This window comes from Schistocerca nitens, chromosome 5 (assembly GCF_023898315.1).
Source record: "Schistocerca nitens isolate TAMUIC-IGC-003100 chromosome 5, iqSchNite1.1, whole genome shotgun sequence".
Classification (NCBI taxonomy): domain Eukaryota; kingdom Metazoa; phylum Arthropoda; class Insecta; order Orthoptera; family Acrididae; genus Schistocerca; species Schistocerca nitens.
This window is the reverse complement of record NC_064618.1, coordinates 869,059,808-869,074,050: the sequence shown is the minus strand read 5'-3', so window position 1 is coordinate 869,074,050 and position 14,243 is coordinate 869,059,808. Positions and strand designations below refer to the sequence as shown.

At 45.5% G+C, this 14,243-nt stretch overlaps 1 protein-coding gene across 1 annotated transcript in view; it reads left to right on the top strand.

The window, feature by feature from the left end:
* The window catches only part of LOC126259452 (serine protease persephone-like), a 43,685-nt gene that overhangs the window by 22,051 nt on the left and 7,391 nt on the right, over positions 1-14,243 (top strand). The window contains exons 3-5 of the mRNA XM_049956273.1: positions 2,733-2,821; positions 4,787-4,902; positions 10,854-11,107. Coding sequence (XP_049812230.1) covers positions 2,733-2,821; positions 4,787-4,902; positions 10,854-11,107 — 459 coding nt within the window. The remainder of the gene's footprint in view (positions 1-2,732; positions 2,822-4,786; positions 4,903-10,853; positions 11,108-14,243) is intronic.

The following is a 14,243-nucleotide window of genomic DNA, read 5'->3' as shown; positions in this document are numbered from 1 at the left end:
CTCGTAGTGCGGAGACGGACGAGCGCTGCACCTGCGCTGTTGTGCTTAGCGGGGCGCGCTCTAGTGGGAAAGTTGTGTACGCGCTGACTACTCGGAACTATGTACACAACACTGTACAATGTTTTGTTTTTGTGCAACAAATAATTGAAAGTGATCCCGGACGTTATGTACATCCTATATTTATACTGTCACGAAGAAAACCGAAGGTAACACCTCGGTACATGAGCTTGTGGGGTGTACTAGACAACCGTGCCTTATGCTCACATTGAGCAATTCAAGGAGACAGTCGTAATAGCGGAGCGACGACCTGCAATTAGAAACACTGTCAGCAGAAAGCGCCGCAGTGATGGGCTCTTGGCGACCCGCTGCGCAGTGGACGGGAGCCCACCTGCCACGACGTGTGGTGAGCGAGCAGCAGCTCCGGTGGCGGCGGCGAAGGTGAAGGCCAGCCGAGCTGGTATTTGCGTGCGGCCTGTTTTTGCTCGCTGGGCGTGAGAGATAATGACAGCGCCCGCAGGCGCTACCTCCCGCAGGTGATAATCAGCGCCTGATTTCACCCGCAGAAATACCGCCACGGAAGCGGCATTTAACAAACTCACCTAGAGGTGTTTGCGTTCGAATTTCTCCAGAAACAGCACCGTGCTGTCTCCTTGAATTTCTCAATGTAAGCATAACGTCGATCAGTTGTAGAATTTTGGAACACGTATTATGTTCGAGTATAATGACTTTTCTGGAGACTAGAAATCCACTCTGTAGGAATCAGCATGGGTTTCGAAAAAGACGGTCGAGTGAAACCCAGCTCGCGCTATTCGTCCACGAGACTCAGAGGGCCACAGACACGTGTTCCCAGTAGATGCCGTGTTTCTTGACTTCCGCAAGGCGTTCGATACAGTTCCCCACAGTCGTTTAATGAACAAAGTAAGAGCATATGGACTATCAGACCAATTGTGTGATTGGATTGAGGAGTTCCTAGATAACAGAACGCGGCATGTCGTCCTCAACGGAGTCTTCCGAAGTAAGAGTGATTTCAGGTGCGCCGCAGGGGTATGTTGTAGAACCGTTGCTATTCACAATATACATAAATGACCTTTTGGATAACATCGGAAGTTCACTGAGGTTTTTTGCGGATGATGTTGTGCTATATGGAGACGTTGTAACAATGGAAAATTGTACTGAAATCAGGAGGATCTGCAACGAATTGACGCATGGTGCAGGGAATGGCAAATGAATCTCAATGTAGACAAGTGTAATGTGCTGCGAATACATAGATCCTTTGTCATTTAGGTACAATATAGCAGGCCAACAACTGGAAGCAGTTAATTCCATAAATTATCTGGGAGTAGGCATTAGGAGTGATTTAAAATGGAATGATCATATAAAGTTGATCGTCGGTAAAGCAGATGCCAGACTGAGATTCACTGGAAGAATCCTAAGGAAATGCAATCCGAAAACAAAGGAAGTAGGTTACAGTACACTTGTTCGCCCACTGCTTGAGTATTGCTCACCGGTGTGGTACCCGTTCCAGATGTGAGTTGATAGAAGAGATAGAGAAGATCCAACGGAGAGCAGCGCACTTCGTCACAGGATCATTTACTAATCGCGAAAGCGTTACGGAGATGATAGATAAACTCCAGTGGAAGACTCTGCAGGAGAGACGCTCAGTAGCTCGGTACGGGCTTTTGTTAAAGTTTCGAGAACATACCTTCACCGAAGAGTCAAGCAGTATATTGCTCCCTCCTACGTATATCTCGCGAAGAGACCATGAGGATAAAATCAGAGAGATTAGAGCCCACACAGAGGCATACCGACAATCTTTCTTTCCACGAACAATACGAGACTGGAATAGAAGGGAGAACCGATAGACGTACTCAAAGTACCCTCCGCCACACAATGTCAGGTGGCTTGCGGAGTATGGATGTAGATGTAGATGCTGACCACCTCTTCCCTCTTCATCTTTCGATAGAGGAGCTTCCAAAAGGCGGGTAAATACACTGGTTCTGCTACCTCGGCCTTTGGTAGATATTTTAAGCATGCTCTAACAGCGAAAATTTCGCAAATTTGCATCTCCCTCACTTCCAGCAAAAGTCACTTATGGAAAAAAAATAAAAGCACGGGTGTCGGAACGACATGATGATACCACCTGCTTGTGGAAACTTCCATCCTGATGTGCTATTCAGCACATCACTGCAACACAGACATGGCAGCTAGAGAACAATCCACTTAAATTGTCTCTAAGTACGGCCTAAATTAGTTTAGGGCCCTTTTGGTACAGTAAATTTCAGACTACCTGGCGATTCGGGCTAAAGAAAACCACTGATGAAACGCTGAGAATCGAAACAATAGTAATTCTGGCAATTACACAGATAGATAGTTGTCTCAAACTGTATGAAGTGCAAATAATGAAGTCGATTAACGATCTCATTACATACTTGTTTGTAGAAAGTATGTTGCATCCGATATTGCAGATGGGTTTGTTTCTTACCTCCCTGGGTTCTTCGTGGAAAACTCGCAAAACAGTAAATACGAACCACTCTGCATGAAAAGTCGGTCCGTCTTAACGTATTTATTGCCTAGTATCTATCCTGTATAAAATGGTTTCCTTCAACTTGCATAGAACCGAATACGAACACAATTATTTTTAAGTTTTAATACGACAAAAAATACTAACGAATTTCAGAGATGTCGTCAGATGCTATGGAACTACTGAGAGCCTCGTTTCTTCTCTTACACAGCCTGCAAGTCCTACAGGAGTCAACGCGATGGTCTGACGTACCACATCCTCTACGGCGAGAAAGCTCGACAGGCGGAGTTTCCACATATGGTAAGTCAAAGAAAATGCTTTTGCTTACAACATTATACATTTATGTAAGTACACTTTACACGGTCCGTGTGGATGCACGCCACGCAAGTCTCCCAGGGAGTGAGCATTAGGTACTATGCTAGAGCCATATTAGGCAGAATGTTGTTCTTCGTGGCTGACTTCAGACGTCCTTATCCACCAGTAACGTCAACACCACATCGGCCTTGTTTAGAAACATGGAGTTGACGAACGGTCAAAAATAAGAGCACTGAAAATAGAAGGTCGAGAAAATTTTTTTTAAAAAAAAGCTGGACCTATTCAGTTTGTTCTAAGTTTCATCTGAATGTCTCACAGTCTTAGCTGGGAAGCCCGCCTCCGCGGCTCAGTAGTCGGCGTGTCTGGCTACGATGCAGAGCACATGGGTTCGATGCCCCGTACTGCCAATGACTTTTGTTAGATAGCAGGACTGGAAGGGAGTGACCTCAGGCCGGTCACGCTGCTTACTGAGGAGCTACAGGAGTGGGACTCCACACCTGTGGCATCCTCTCGGCAGTGGTGTGCGCTGTGGTAACCCTCAGCCCCAGACCATCGACGCCTGCAGGAAGCCCTGCAGATTCTCCCGCAGAAGCGTCAGAACGCGACTCGGCGCGTCCAGCTCGTTGTGTGTCACAATAATGTCAGGCGTATTTTACTGCTTATGATTTACTGCACAGACGCACATACCAGTCGTCGTGTTACTGTACCACTACATAATTTACACTGCAAGGTGTTATGTGTGGCTACTGCCTGTGGTGGATATCTTACAGAGATTGCCGACACTTCAACACAGAGATCTGTTCTGCAAGCACGTCTGCAACAAAAGAAGAACCTGCCCTTACAGATGCGATAGTTCGCACATACGTGCCTTGGCGAAGCTGTTCCGTGCTGCAACTAACTGTCAGGAATCCTCATCCGCCTTAAGTTTCGTATCAGGAACAATTCTGTATGTTTTATTCAGCTCCGTGACGTTCAAGCCGATAGTTGCACGAAAAACGTAAAACCTTCTGATTCGCCTGGCCTCTGAAATCAGCTTCAGAATTTTGCTAAGGACTTCCCATAGCTGCAATGAATACTTAATGAATAGTATGTTTCACGATGCTTTAGTCCAAGCGTAGTTGTAGAGTCCTCCATTAGGGGGGCAGGTGAGACGGGAGATGTAGACAAATCATCTGCTGTGCAGTCCGCCTGCATAGCTGAGTGGTAACGCGTTTGCCTATGATGAGGCGGCCCCGGGTTCGATTCCCGGACAGACTGGAGGTTTTTCTCCGCTCGTGGACTGGGTGTTGTGTTGTCCTCACCATCATTCATCATCACCGACACGCGAGTCACCCAATGTGGCATCACCCGAAAGAAGCCTTGCAACTCGGCGGCCGAACTTGTCCGGATGGGGCCTCCCGCCCAACAATGCCACACGATCATTTCATCTGCTCTGAACTGTCTCGTCGAATTAGTTCGCGCCTGCAGATTAAAATCCAGATTTCCAAAGAGCACTGCAATCGTTTCTGCCGCCTGAAAGAAGCAGTAGGGGCTTCAATGAACTGCGCGCTTGTTTTGACGTTTGCGGCGCCATATTGATCACCTGTAATGTGAGTTAAAATCTTGGAAAGACGCCCTGTCCACTGGCGTCAATCTATTTTCTGTATTTGCCATAGTTTTCGTGCAGTCGTCTTGTGAAAGCACGGAGGTACTTATGAGCAACCCGGGACTATTGCGCAAATGCAGTAAACCAGTATTGAAGGAAGATTGCGCATCACTTTTCTCGTGCCTATCGCGTAACTCGCTTAAGCTGCGTGAGAGTTTCCGAGGCGGTTAGCGGCCTGCCTTGGATTTTCCCCTCGCTCCTTACACCGGTTGAACGGGACAGGAAGTGGCTACCCGTAGTACTGGTTCAAAACTACACTCGACCAGGTAGTGTGGAGTGTACAAGCTGACGCGGTCGTGTTGCAGGCGGCCCTGGGCTACAGCGTCGCGGGCACCGAGGGCCTCAGCTGGCTGTGCGGAGGGACCCTCATCAGCGACCAGTTCGTCCTCACCGCGGCCCACTGCTGCGCCAACAGGGTCATGTGAGTACTGTACTGCTGCCTCGGCAGTCACTGAGCGACCAGGAGAGGCCGCACCTCCGCCGCCTCGTCCTTCTCACTGTGTCACATACGCACTGAGGTGACAAAAGTCATGGGGCAATTCCTAACATCGTGTCAGCGGCGTAGTGCAGCGGATCTACGTGGCATGGAGGTCCTCTGCAGAAATACTGAGTCACGCTGCCTCTGGAGCCGACCACAATTGCGCAAGTGTTCCCGCTGCATTAGTCTGCGATCTCTCGATTATTTCCCATGTCGGGTGGCCAAATCATTCGCCCGAGCTGTCCACAATGTTCTTCAAAGCAATCGCGAACAGTTGTGGTCTGGTGACATCGCGCATTGCCATCCGTAACAATTCCATCGTTGTTTGGGAACATGATTTCCATGAACGCCTGCAAATGGTCTCCATGTAGCCGGAGATAACTATTTGCAGTCAATGATCCAGTTTGGCCAGAGGATCCAGCCCATTCTATCTAAACGCAGCCCACCCCAGTGCCTGCACAGTGCCCTATTGACAACTTGGATCCACAGCTTCGCGCGGTCTGCTCCACACTCGATCCCTACCATCAGCTCTAACCAACTGAAATCGGGACTCGTGTGACCAAGCAACAGTCTTCCAACCGATACGTTCACGAGCCCAGCAGAGACGCTGCAGGCGAAGTCGCGCTGTCAGCAAAGGCACACGCGGCGGCCACCTGCTGCCGTGGGCCACCAACGCCGTATTTCGCCACACTGTCCTAACGGATTGCTGCGTCATTCGTCCCATATCGATTACTGCGATTATCTTACGCAACGTTTCGTGTCTGTTAGCACTGACATTTCTAAGCGAACGCCGATGTTTTCGGTCGTCAAGTGAAGACAGACGGTGGGAGGTAATGCCTGGAATTCGGGGTTTCCGGCTAACCGTTGACACTGTGAATTTCAGAACACTGTGTTCCCTAACTATTTCCGAAATGGAATGTCCCATGCGTCTAGCTGCAACTACCATTCCGCGTTCAAAGCCTGTTAATTCTCGTCGTGCGGTCATAATGACGTCGTAAACCTTTCCACGTGAATCACCTGCCTACAAACGACAGAGCTGCCAACGCACTGCCCTTCTGTATCTTGTGCACACGGCAGTATCGTCATCTGTGTTCGTGCACATCGCCGTCCCGTGACTTTTGTCCTCTCAGGATACTTGCCACGGTATTTCTGTTGGCGGTATCTGCATCCCAAATTAATCGATTAACTTTACCTGCACACTCCCGTACCCGAGACCTACTAGATCTGTTCTAGAGCTCAACGTGAAATCAATTCTAACTACAGAAACAACATCTAAATTCGCTCCATATTTGCAGCGTGGAATTGTATTAACATTTAGGTGCTTTAAACTGAATTATACTGCATTATCAATGCTGTAAAGTTTAATTGATCCACTTTTCACAGTGTGCTTACCCGCATTTTTCAGTTCCACTTCTACTTTACGGTGGCAACACCACCAAACAAGGTAGTCGCCCTCCAGTGCGCCTACAGTTCCAGAACTAGGAGAAAGTTCACACACTTGTCCAGTCGCGTTATTTCGGTTATCCACGGTTGCCCTTAACCACTTTAAATGAATGCTGCGGTGGTTTCCTAAACAGGCGGCGACGGCCACCGTTCGTCGTGTTTCCCCGGGTGCTCTGCAGCAGCCACCTCGCTGTCGGCGAGGTAAAGGTTTGCCCCTTCCACCGAACTTTGCTTCAACGGCGAATGTGTGTTGTAAGAAGCCGATACCAACTTTACTCCCTTCACGTTTTCTTATCATATACCTGTACGACTGTATTTTTACTTGAATGAATTCTAAGTAAGCAATTTATGAGCCGGACAGCATCAATTCTTGAATGAGCCCTCCATCCATTGCCACTTGTATTTGTCAGTGCTTTGAATCGCTGTGTTAAACCTAAGAACATAAGCACCCATGCTTTAATTAAAACTTTCAGACCTGTCAAATATAAAAAAATAGATGTCCTGAAAAAAGTAACTCTTTAATCTAGTGTGAATACCAACAAATTGCTACCAGTGAATGTGTGTTAACATGTATGTAAATGTCAATTACTCTTTTTCTTATTTCGGTACTTCATTAGCATAGATAGCTTGCATAGCAACAATCCCGACAGATTTAGAAGAGTGTAGTACTGCCAAGACAGAACGTACCAAATACGCTACGTACGGTAACTTACGTTCGGATGTACAACAAAATGTTCATGGAACGTATTCTATAAGGACAAAATAAGAACCTGTCGGCCTGCAAGTGAGAGGCAGTGTTTCTTTGGTCACTAACGCACTTGTTCACTTTTGGGTCAATGCTCTTTTTCAACGTTTTTCCGGTCGAAAAGATTAGTCGCCAGACCTGAAGTGTGATTCTGTAAGGTCTGCAAAACACCCATCTACGGCCTCAGCTACCTCTCCACTGAACTCGAAATATTTTCCAGCCACAAGTTTCTTTAGGTTCTGCATAAGATTTAAGTCAGAGGCTACGTATTCTGTTGAAGAATGTGTACGTTCCAACAATTTATACTCATAATCCCTTACTTTTGCATCACCAAAGCGGCTCTGTAAGCATGTGCCTTGTCTTTATGAAAGACTAGCTGACTAGCAGAAGCTGCCCGGGCATGTACTTATTTCATTTCTATTCGTCAATCCGTTCCTTGCCCCTCTCTCTGTCCATCTCTTTTGTCCGCCTCCCTGCCCGTCTTCTTCTCTCCCTTATCTCTGTCCACCTCCTCCACCACCACCCCAATCCTGTGTCCATCTCTCTGTCCATCTGCTATCCCCCCTCTTTCTCTGCCGATCTCCTGCTCTCCCTCTCCCTGTACGATAGAATGATATAATTTTGTAGATAAATTCAGCGGCACATGTCTCTACTACGTGCTACATGCGTTGCGAACAGAGTTAATATCAAAGAAGTAATAAATTCAAGAGTCATGAGAAATGCAGCGGATTTTCATGCATCTCAGTGTTTACGTCAGCCGGCCGCTGTGGCCGAGCGGTTCTAGGCGCTTCAGTCTGGAACCGCGCGACCGCTATGGTCGCAGGTTCGAATCCTGCCTCGGGCATGGATGTCGCTGATGTCCTTGGGTTAGTTAAGTTTAAGTAGTTCTAAGTTCTAGGGGACTGATGACCTCAGATATTAATTCCCATGGTGCTCAGAGCCATTTGAAGCATTTTGTTTACGTCATTTCTCCTGAACTATGTGCCGCGCAATTCTATAATTTTGCACATTTATTCAGAGCCATATGTGAACACTGTCTGAAAAATATATCGCGAATACAGTTATCAGTAATCAATAATAAATTAAAACGATGTGCCTCATGCCACAGTTTCACTGTACGAACAGGGAAAAGGTAGCAAGCGGTAAGCTTTTTTTTTTTTTTTTTTTTTTTTTGTTTCATCATTATATGGGAGTTGTAATGAGAACAATTTTCGTAAAGGTTTGAAATTGCGAATAAAGTTTGTTGCAAATCACTAATCCTGTAAGGGCTCTCGCTCTAAAATACTGGAAGAATAAAATATGGGTACTCGCAAGTCGTCGCCTGCACTTCTTTTATCTACGCTGAAGCTACCAATGAAAACACCGTAAACGTCCGCATAGTAATTTTGGAGATTAGCATGTGGAGACAGACAGACAGTCATACAATAAAGTTTTACTAAAATTTGCTGACGTTATCTTAGGAAACCCCATGAAAATTCGTCTAGCGCGTTTGGAGATTAGCGTGTTGAAAGATTAACAGACAGACACACGGTGGTTTTAGAGTTTTATTATGAGTAAAGATTAGTTTTTCATCATTTGCAAAATCCATTTATTCACTTGTTTGATATACTTCGCTCCAGCCGACGAGTTGAACTTCGCCTGTTTTGGTACAGAGCCATCTGCTTGCACCCTCTGCTTTGGTCTGCTGCTTTCCTTCGTTAACAAATGGAACCTAGTCTCGACCACAAATAACAAGTTGCCACAGAAAATTAATAGGATTCCTTCCAAAACAGTCCAAATATCGCTGAGAAATTGACTTTTAATATCCACTCGCCTACAGCGGTACGCTTTTTACACAATTCTCAGTGTTTCCTCAGAGTTAGTTCCCCATGAAAAATGTATCAAACACTTTTCTGATGCTCCTGTGACGTCAGGTACTTCATATTTCGTAGGCCTATAATAGACGATCGTCCGATACGTAATTTTGCGCTCTTTCCGGATTTTGTATCTCTGATTTCAGTTTAAGAATGTTCAGTGGAAGTACGGTAGTTACACATTTCTTAAGTGTTACAAATGAAGAGCAAACTCCTTATAAACTTTCTTCAGTTATTAATAAATTTTAGTTGACAATTAATGGTCCAAACCAAACATTTCTGGGAAGAGACGGGGTTGCAATTTGCCTGTTTCAACGGAATACATATAACTCGAGCACTTCAAAAAGTTGTTTAAATAAAGATTCTTCAGATCAAGTAGCCACTTGAGATAAGTTTTTAAGTAACGTATTTTAATACAACACATAGAAATCATGAATATCACGTCTGTGCTGCAATAAGATATTGTCTCCTTGCGCTCATAACTTCAGGTGATGAAGGTTTGATACTAATTTTATTTCATTTTTCATAAATAAGATGTTATATTGAATATTTTTCATGATGCTCACAATGAAGCTATAATTGTGCAACGTGATTTTAATAATAATATCACGTTTAAGTTTAAATGGTTGTTGTACATGTCAGGTTCAGATTAACAGTATGGATAGTCTGCAAAAATCTGCAGAGCGCTCTAACTGGGGAGGCATCAAAAATGGTGTCCCTTAGGGTTCAGTCTTGGGTCCCTTATTGTTCTTAATATATATTAATGGCTTGCCACTCTATATTCATGAAGATGCTGATGATAAAATTATAGTAATGACACCCAACAAACAAGAGTTAGCTGAGGAAATTGTAAACAATGTCTTTCAGAAAATTATGAAGTGGGTCTCTGCAAATGGACTCTCGGTAAATTTTGAGAAAACACAGTGTGCATAACTCTGTACAATAAATGGCGTATCGCCATTGATAAATATTGACTTTGAACAGAAACCTGTTGCTAAGACCGAATATTCAAAATTTTTGGGAGTGTGCATTGATGAGAAACCGAATTGGAAGAAACACATTGATGACCTGCTGAAATGGTTATGTTCATATACATATACTGTTGGGTTACTGGAAATTTTGGTGATAAACGTATCAGTAAGTTAGCCTGTTATGGCTATTTTCATTAACTGCCTTCAAATGGTATCATATTTTGGGGTAATTCATGACTAAGAGAAAAAGTATTCATTGCAGAAAAGCGAGTAATCAGAATAATAGCTGGAGTCTACACAAGATCACCTGGCAGACATTTATTTAAGGAACTCGGGATATTCGCAGTATCTTCGCAATACATATACTTACTTATAAAATTTGTTGTTGATAACCCATGCTAGTTCAAAAATAATAGTGAAGTTCATAGCTACAACACTAGAAGAAAGGGTGATCTTCACTATTTTGGGCTAAATCTGACTTTGGTACAGAAAGGGCTGAATTATGCTGCCACAAAAACCTTTGATCATTTCCCAAATAGCATTAAAAGTCTGACAGATAGCCAACCAACATTTAAAACCAAATTAAAAGAATTTCTGAATGATAACTCCTTATACTCAATAGATGAATTTTTAGATATGAAGTGGCAACTGTAATATATATCATTACGAAATGCCGTATTCATGATCTATGGAACAAGTATTAATGTAAAGTAATGCTCTTGATTTGAAAATAGTAAATAAAAGTTAATTGTCTTCTCTGTCTAATTTCTTCTGACAAATTTGCTTAGAGGTACCGTTTACGGTCGTTAAAGAGACTGGCATCCACGTGAGAGAATCTGTTTTACATTAAAGCAGGGATAACCGCGGACCTTTGGATTGCAGGAGGAGACCTCTGAGGGTGCAGATCGGGACGCTGGAGATCCCCCCCACGGAGGGCAGTGACTCCATGTACGGAGTGAAGGAGGTGATCGTCCACCCGGGCTACAAGCGGCCCTACTACGCCAACGACATCGCGCTGCTGAGGCTGGACCGGCGGGTGCAGTTCTCGGACTCTGTGTTCCCCGCCTGCCTGTACACGGAGGGGGGCGACCCGCCCACGCTCACCGCCACCGGCTGGGGCGCGACCGCGGCCAGCGGTGGGTAGGCCTACCTGCGCCGCACCGCCACTGTCGGCACGCCACCACTGTAGCCTGTACCACGTCCGTACACCGTCCTCTCCCCCACACTGTAACACTGCGGTCATTCACAACAACATTAACGCAGCACAACAGACCATACTCGTTCCACTTCTGCTTTACCGTTACACGCATTATAAAAGAGCGGAAGGCAGTTAACAGTAAAAGAAATCTGTTAGGATGAATCTACGTCCAACTTATACACAGTCATCCTACTCACTCACTAAACACACACTCACACCTATTCCACAGCCGGCCGAAGTGGCCGAGCGGTTCTAGGCGCTTCAGTCTGGAACCGCACGACCAGGCATGGATGTGTGTGATGTCCTTAGGTTAGTTAGGTCTAAGTAGTTGTAAGTTCTAGGGGACTGATGACCCTTGATGTTAAGTCCCAAAGTGCTCAGAGCCATTTGAACCTATTCCACACTGGTGCATTCCTCCTGTTTCTGTTTTACCACGGAAACACTGATTGTTTCATTGTGTCGCTCTGTTGTCATCCATCCACACAGACACATTACATAAATGCTCAGACACCATCAGCGACCAACCCACCCATCCCCCCACCCCCACCCCCCACGCCTCCACTATATATTCGTTTTGATACACGCAAACTATTAGTCCTGCAGAAAAACGAACATGACCCTTTTGTACGACGTTTAATGTAGTTAAATGTTCTACAGGGATACGTTTCTCGCCAGAGGCAACGGATTTCGAGCTACTCAAGGAAATGTACAAATGTGACCTTCAAACGCACCTCCACCCCCATACTCAACCGTCACCACTCAGGAGTCCTAGTGTACTGTTCCTGACACTCCCTCATACCACAGTTATGTTATGTTATGTTATGCTATGTTAACTGGGGGCCTAGAAACGACGGAGAGGTTCCGTCCCCGCCGCAGCCGCAGTGGTCCGCAACCCCACGAGGACTACCGCAGTCCACTTCACCCTTCCACCGCCCCACACCGAACCCAGGGTTATTGTGCGGTTCGGACCCCGGTGGACCCCCCAGGGAACGTCTCACACCAGACGAGTGTAGCCCCTAGGTTTGCGTGGTATAGCAATGGTGCTGTACTCGTATGTGGAGAACTTGTTTTGTGCAGCAATCGCCGACATAGTGAAACTGAGGCGGAATAAGGGGAACCAGCACGCATTCGCCGAGGCAGATGGAAAACCGCCTAAAAACTATCAACAGACTGGCCAGCTCACCGGACCTCGACACTAATCCGCCGGGCGGCTTCGTGCCGGGAAAGCCCTCATACCACAGTACAAACATGTCTGACTACACGAATTGTTTCCGATATTCCACCTTTTCTGGTCAGTATCGATTGGACTCTTACACCACCAGCATAGTCGGTCGTTTCGTTAGCATTATTAATTTAAACGTGCCCGTGAAGGTACCGAAAGAAAAACGACTTTTGTAAACGTTACGCTAAAACTAATTAGGCAGGTAATTCGATACAAATTTAACCCTTAGAAACACAGTAGTTTCGTAGTCAGAAGGCCTGACGAGTAAAACAATATAATTTTTTTCTGCTGCTTAAATTCGCAAAATTGTTACATAAAATTTACACAAACGTCAGTTTTACAATTTTCGAGTGACCGTCTAAGCCAGTGGCGTAATGCCACTGAATGAGGGCCAAAAAATTTCCAATGTGGGAAATAATTCGTGCACTCGCAAATGTTTGTAGAGGCGAATACCACCCAGAACATACTAGAAACCATGACCGGGATGGAGGGGGGGGGGGAGAGTGTGTGAGTAGGGTGCCTTTGCAGGTCAGTCTTGTACGTTTTTCTTGAATTATTCGACAAGTACAGCCTCAAGCGAAAACGGATCCCAGTACGGAATTTAAGTACACTAAATTTCCTACAAATAGTCTCGTCCATTATTCTTTTCTGAAGCACTATTACTTTGCACTTAGCGAACGAGAGAGTATGAGAACCTGCCGCAGCGTTTGGAGGCTACATATAACATTGTGGGTTGCATAAAACGATATCGGTAGCGACAGCTGCGTCACCGTTGACATTTCCTTTATTCGACGGAAGTGCCGGCAAACGAAATGGCTCGCAGCAGGCGGCCGAACTCCTCAGCAGGGGAGTCCTGGCCAGATAAGCCATACGCAGTTTTCACTTATTTTTTGTGCAGGTGTGTATTCCAGCATAGTGCTGAAACTGTGCTAGTCCACGATGAAAACTCATTTTACAGACGGAGCTATTCGATCAAACGACCGACGCAGGGAACTGGTTTCGAAGGTACCTTCGCGAGAGAGTGAAATTTTTATATCCATGCACAGCTGATAAACAGCAGAAATACGGACAAATAATAAATGAACAGAAAGTTATAGGATTTATTGCTGTGAACATTGCTTGGAAATTTAACAGTAAGTGCTTAGAGATCCATATTTATTGAGATTATACCACAGACGACAGTAATTTGGTGGTAGAAATGTCAAAAACTTAAGTTCCTTGCTCATACTCACTTTTTAACGTTTTACGGTATGATATCCTGAAATAACTTTTCACTGAAGCAGTCGTCATCATTACAAGCTGAACCAGAAATCTACCGATGAAATTCAGGGATACATTCTGAGTTTTGATGTAAGAGTCGCGTGATCTCGAGTAGTTACGTAATTACAGTATGCGGTTCGTCACACCACGTACCGCTGTTTCTGTGAGAACACCTTCACAGCAGTGGAAAGCCCTGTAGTACACAGCCACCAAAACGAAGAACGCAAATCGCAGAGCGACGCGACGGCCGTCAGGCAGAAGCGAAAGTGCCGCGTCGTGGTGGTCCGTCACAGCGACCGGCAACACCTCAGCGCGCACACACGCACACACACACACACTGCTGCACATCACTGCAGAGTCACTGCTGGCCTGCTGCAAAGATGTATCCGAGACAAGATGAACTGATACTGAATGCAAGTTTTAGGTCGAAGAGTAATGTGGGCGTTACTTTTTCCAGCAGCAGGTACCATGTATGAGTGGAAAAGGTTCATTTCTCCTAAAAACATGCAGCGCATATCGTCGACATTTACACGGTAATGCCGACGGTCTGAGTGCAATTCAGATAGCGAGATAAATGGAGGAAAGAAAGTGA